This window comes from Falco punctatus (assembly GCF_963210335.1).
Source record: "Falco punctatus genome assembly, chromosome: 3".
In the NCBI taxonomy this organism is placed as follows: domain Eukaryota; kingdom Metazoa; phylum Chordata; class Aves; order Falconiformes; family Falconidae; genus Falco; species Falco punctatus.
In genome coordinates, this window is record NC_137582.1 from 42974720 (window position 1) to 42980719 (window position 6000).

Below are 6000 nucleotides of genomic sequence, written 5' to 3' on the forward strand. Positions count from 1 at the left end.
GGAAGTGTATTTAGGCTGATTTGAAGAGAACATATCAAATCCTTAAGGTACTTGTGGAAAGTTATGTGTTGGTGCTTAAAATGCTCATGTCTGGTGGTAATAGTAGACCAGGTATCAGTCCTGGTTTTAGAAGAGTAATTCAGATGGGTGGATTCCAGACTTGATTTATGAACGTGCTTGAAGTTAAGCTGTTCTTCAGCTTACCCCCAAAATAGCTCAAAAAAGAGACAGGTGTTGCAGTTCTTTATTAACAAGCAATTTTCTTTTTCTTCTCTTTAAAGAATTTCCAGAACAGAAGTTATTTGCTGCTCTTTTGATCAAATGTGTTGTACAACTGGAACTCATTCAGACTATCGACAATATTGTGTTCTTCCCAGCAACTAGCAAAAAAGAAGATGCAGAGAATCTAGCAGCAGCACAAGTAAGTAGAACTGATAGGTATCTTTTTTTCTGATTTTTTTTCAGCCCTATTTGATTTAACAGCTTGTATCTTGCGTTAAATTGCATTTGCTGTGCTGGGGCAGCACACCGTGGAGATTAAAACATGTATTGTTCAAAGGGATTTATGTAACTGGGATGTGAACACAACTGTTAATACATTTTTAAGTTTCGGTACGAGTAAAGATGAAAACAGGGTAGGATTGAGTTATGACTGGAGCTTGCTGAAGACAATTGTGAATTTTTACTTGCATCTTTTCCTGGTTTTTTTTTAAAACAGAGAGATGCAGTAGACTTCGATGTGCATGTGGATACACAAGATCAAGGAATGTATCGTTTTCTAACATCACAGCAGCTTTTTAAACTTCTGGATTGTCTGCTGGAATCTCACAGATTTGCTAAAGCGTTTAATTCCAACAATGAACAAAGAACTGCTCTCTGGAAAGCGGGTGAGTCAGTCACCTTGGAGAAATATTTTGCAAGAATGTGTTAGCGTGCTTTGAATTGACCCAAAAATAGGTGAAACGTACTTCGATGTTGAATGTAAAATTGAGTGTCAGGCTTTAACTTTATACCCTTGAATCCCTAAGGGGAGGAGACCTCATCTGTGCAGGTGCAAATATCTTTTTCATGTCCTAACATTTAAGGTTTCACTGGGTTACAGCTGCCAAGCTGATCCCTGGCTGTGGGTGCAAGTCCCGTGCTTGGAGGCTGCAGGCACAAAACCTGAAGACTTGTTAGCGGGGTTTGTTTTACCTACCAGAGTATAAGTGAAAAATATGTCATTTTCTGAAAAAAAAAAACAGATGAAAAACGGACTCTCAATAGCGTTGTGTTTAATCTATTCCTTGCACCAAAGTTGGCTGTATTAATATTTTTAATGGTCACTGCATACTGTGAACATGCAGCAGGCTGGTTTGTGCATTGATGTATGCATACACAGAACCACTTCAGCTTGGCTGAGGTAGTATTCATATTTACGGGTATGCTTTTTGCTAGTATGGCTCGTCACTAGCAAAACTGAGTTTAATTATACAGTAACGGCCTTGGAAACAATAATATTGTAGACATTTTTATCAAAAACAAACAATAAAGCACTACAGATATACACCTGAGGCAAAATGGTCCATTGTTCGGGTGGTTAGAATGCACTTTTATCATACACCCAGGTTTCACATCTACTTTACTTGGAAGCATCTATAAAAATAGGTGCCAAACACAGTTGTGGCGTATATACGTGGGTTAATTTTTAGCAGGACTCCATTGTACTAAATGCTGTGAGAAGTTAATTACATAAGGTGGTTCTTCTGGCTATATGCAGAAGATGTTTGGAAGGAGAAGTGGGGAACTGTAAGGAAAAATGTCAGATGAAACACCAATCTGAATGGATGCTTGGAATTTCTCTAGGTTTCAAAGGCAAATCAAAGCCTAATCTTCTGAAACAGGAGACTAGTAGTCTTGCCTGTGGATTGCGCATTCTGTTCCGTATGTACATGGATGAAAGCCGTACCAGTGCATGGGAGGAAGTCCAGCAGAGGCTACTAAAGTAAGGTCCATTTGGCTGAACCCGTTGATGTTATTTCTGACGTGAAAGAATGTTTATTTTTATTTAAAAGGATAGACCAGCTCTGTTTGCAGTAAACTTCTAGAGCCAACACAGTATGGTGGTAGTCACAGCTCCCATTAAGAGGTTTTATGCTGTGTGTAGAGCACTCTGCCTCCAGCTACTAATACTGCGTCCGCTTTTTGTACTCATTACACGTTTTGCAGAAGAGAACAAAGGTTTTTGTCACCTTTTTTGGTAGCATGTGGGTAGGTGGGGGCTTGTTCCAGCTCCTCCTTAAAAAGAAAAGCAACTAGCAACCCTGCTTTTTTCTTGCAGATATTTTAGGGAGCTGGTGCTTGTTCTCATCCGCAGAAATGAGCGCTGGGCTTAAGAAGCCTGTGGGCATACAGAAGCTTTTGGCTTTTTGGTTATTCATTACTGTGAATACTAAGGTTCACCTGATTGTTTTTAGGTTACAAAGTTGTTTAAGCAAGTGTTGGAATACTAGAGGGCTTAAAACCAGGGCAGTAACAGAGTGGAAGTGTTTTAAGGTTTACAGACCAGGGAGCAGAACTGCAAACTACCTGGTTGCATCAGCATGAGATTAATTTTTATAGTCTACATATCATTTTGTCGTATGCGTTTTAGTACCTCTCAAAGAGCACTTGATACATTTTAAATATGTGTACGAACAGCACGATCATGTTTTGTCAATATATTGAATAGTGAAGTCCTGGGACACTGGTTTTGAGTTGAACAAGATGACTGCTTTCTACTGCTAATGAGGTTTGCGGTAGCTTTCGTAAGGCGATGCTGTTCTACACCAGGACTCTGCAGTGGTATAGTTGCAAAGCCGAAGGTCTTTCTCTGCAGCAGAGCTCAAAATAAAACGTTAGTTACTAGTTTTTGTGTCTTTTCTCTTCAGTGTCTGCAGTGAGGCTCTGAGTTATTTCCTCACTCTTACATCAGAAAGTCATCGGGAAGCCTGGACTAATCTGTTACTCTTATTTTTGACTAAAGTCCTGAAGATAAGTGATGAAAGGGTAAGTAACTGTTTGGAATGATATTTAAGATGACGTTTACAGGTAAGAAGTAGTTCCAGACCAGTTCTTCACAGTTACACATTTGACTTTAAAAGCTCCTGCTGCTCTGTAGACACGCTTTGTTGAGGGAATGTGCATCAAAATACCGACAGTAGTAATGCACAGTGAGGGTGCAGTGAGTGATAAAATAAAACGTGTCTGAGAAAATGTAAAAGATACTGAAATCCTTTACGAGTATGTGTTAAGTTGCTCTTACCCCTCTCCTGCTGAGGTAGGGGATTAGTGGCTGATATTTTATTCAAAGAAATAACTCCTGTTTCTGTTTCCAGTCCTGCGTGTACAGCACCTTGACCTTCTCCAAAGCAATTCTGCAGTAAATAAATCCATATTTAGATCTCCCTGTAACAAAACTTGGCTGAAATACCAAGTGAAAGAGGCCAAGTACAACAAAAAAACTTGACTGATAAGAAAAACTCTTCCTCTTGCAGAATAAGCATTAGCAAAGAGCTGTGTGTAGCCAGTGAGCATCTGTCAGAGTACAAGCTGTCTTAGCCTTGTTCTAGCACTGGCTAGCTTCAGTTATAAAGATGTTTCTACTCGTCACTTCATGGGTTGGTTTCTCACCTTGACTTGGGAGAGTATTTATAATTCTTCACTTGGAACACGCTTTCTGAGGTGTATTGATGCATAATAGAACAATTTCTTCTGTTTTCTCCTCAGTTCAAGGCTCACGCCTCGTTCTACTATCCGCTGTTGTGTGAAATTATGCAGTTTGACCTTATTCCTGAACTTCGAGCTGTTCTACGAAGGTTTTTCCTGCGGATTGGTGTTGTTTTCCAAATATCCCAACCACCAGAGCAAGAGTCTGGAATAAGCAAGCAGTAGCAGATAGTGACTGAGTATTGCTCCGTTTAAAAGTTTATATTCCTCAGCTAAATCAAAGGACCAGGTAGCTGAGCCATTCTGTCTGGATATCCATAAAAATGATTTCTTTGTATGGCAATGTGTATCCAAGGGTTAATGGTACAGATGCTTACAACTGTAATTAAGGCTTGCAACACTCCAGTCCCTTTATTTCCTGATGGATTATCTCTATCGGTTTCTCTACCTGGCTCATGCTGAGCACAGAGCCAGTTTTTAGCACAGTCCTCTTGTCAGCATGGGCTGCAATATCCTTTACTGTCCTAGACAGCAGTATAGCAACAGATGTTTATGGCGGGTGTGAAAGTAAAAAGTACCCAAAGAACTATATATGTAAAGGTTTGAGCTTCTGCAAGAAGTACAACTCAGGAGAGCTGTATTTTGAAGGATAAAATGTTTATAGTGAAAAGAAAATGGAGATTATTGTTCATGGTAAAAGATATTTAGCAACTATGTCTGATATTCTAAGATTTTTGCACACTCAGGCTGTCTGAGACATTGGTAATCATCCTTCTGTGAAAAATGTACAGAGATGCAGGTCTGTAATATAAACTCTTTAACACTATACAGTTCTTCCTGAATTGTTTTATTTCTGTATTATTGATTTGCCGAAAACCCATAACAACTTCATTGTTTACCAAATGCACTAGAAGTTTGGGTTTTATTTTTCGGGGTTGTGATTTTTTTCCCTTTTTTTTTTTTTTTTTTTTTTGGTTTTGTTGTAGCCCAGAAGTTAGTGTTGCTGACTTTTGTCAAGAACAGAGGTAGAAATATCACAACTGACATAACTACCTGTAATATACTTGTTTTAGGGCTTTTAAATATAATGAGCCATTGAAATGATGATCCTTCAAGGACTGGAACTTGAATCACTGCAAACAAGTCTAGGTTGTGTCTGCTGTCAGATGTTTTTTGTTTGATGTAGATTTCACTCTTATGTACAGAATTTAATGTGGAATATATTCAAGTAACAAATCTGGCATGGTTTGGGGATGGTTAAATTTATTGGAAACTTATTCATACTGTGAATTGTGCTCTGATGGTTAAAAGACAAGATTGTCAAGCATTCTGTATTACAATGGATGTAGAAATTTTTTTCAGATGGGCAAAATGTATATGGTACAGATATGTAAAGTTTTCTATGTAAAAAAAATTCTGTACAACTTTCTGTACAATATTTGGTTCTCATCTGGCATATTCTAATCAGGTTATAGGTCAATAAAGTTTTTGAACTCTTTCATCAGTGCAATCAAAACCAGTCTAATCCACAGCTACTTGTTTTACAGTTTCCTTTGCCGCCTCTCATGTTCTCGTTTCAAAGGAACAAACCCCAGCCCTCGGGGGGGCCAAAAGGTGGGTGCCTTGCAGTTGACTAGGATGCGTCTTCCCACTGTTCGGCAAATACAGGGTGAAAAAGAACGGTAAGTTTAAAAAAACAGGAAAAAAAGGAAGAGTAAAAGTGCTTGTAAGTGGACTAGACAAATGAACCCTGTAGTGCTGCACAGATAGGAACTAAAATACTGTGTTTTGCTTTCTGGGGATTAAAATATTAATACAAGTATTAATATAAAACAGACTTCCAGAATAAGGGTGGGTGAGAGAGGAAGGCTGGGATTATGGTTCATCTGGCTGCTGAGTCGGAATACATCAGCCAGCTAAGCCTTGTCAGCATCTTTGATCTTGTAAGTGAAAGTGGAATTGGATTGTGCTCCAGTGTGTTCCCACAAAACTCACGACAAGCAAGGGGGAAAAGGGGAGAAGCGTGAAGGCTGTGAAAGGGAATGAGGAATTAATTCCTCACAGAGGAATTAATCTCCCTGTAGCTGTTCACAGCAGGCCTCAAAAATAAGTGCTAAGTGGTTCAACAAAATAGCTATGGAAGAGACAGTGATGGGAATTAAACGGCACAACCCGTAACTAGTTTTCTTATAATGTTAATTGGGGTGGAACAAAACCAAATTGCAGTTATCAAAGTCAGTAAAGGGAGAATTGAGGTGATTTTAATTACAATGGTACAGCCTTTCCTCTTGGGCTGTGTTTTATTTTCTTCTG

General features: G+C 39.0%; 1 protein-coding gene across 3 annotated transcripts in view; it reads left to right on the forward strand.

The window, feature by feature from the left end:
• Nucleotides 1-6000, forward strand: part of ARFGEF1 (ARF guanine nucleotide exchange factor 1) — a 96122-nt gene that overhangs the window by 90062 nt on the left and 60 nt on the right. For 2 of the 3 annotated variants that reach the window (XM_080380374.1, XM_080380375.1), the window contains 5 exons: nt 282-421; nt 719-887; nt 1846-1984; nt 2910-3027; nt 3748-5188. In XM_080380374.1, the coding sequence (XP_080236500.1) occupies nt 282-421; nt 719-887; nt 1846-1984; nt 2910-3027; nt 3748-3912 (731 nt within the window). In that variant the 3' untranslated portion in view covers nt 3913-5188. Of the gene's footprint in view, nt 1-281; nt 422-718; nt 888-1845; nt 1985-2909; nt 3028-3747; nt 5189-5234 lie in introns of those variants that run through there. The other variant, XR_013927003.1, reaches the window with a different exon arrangement.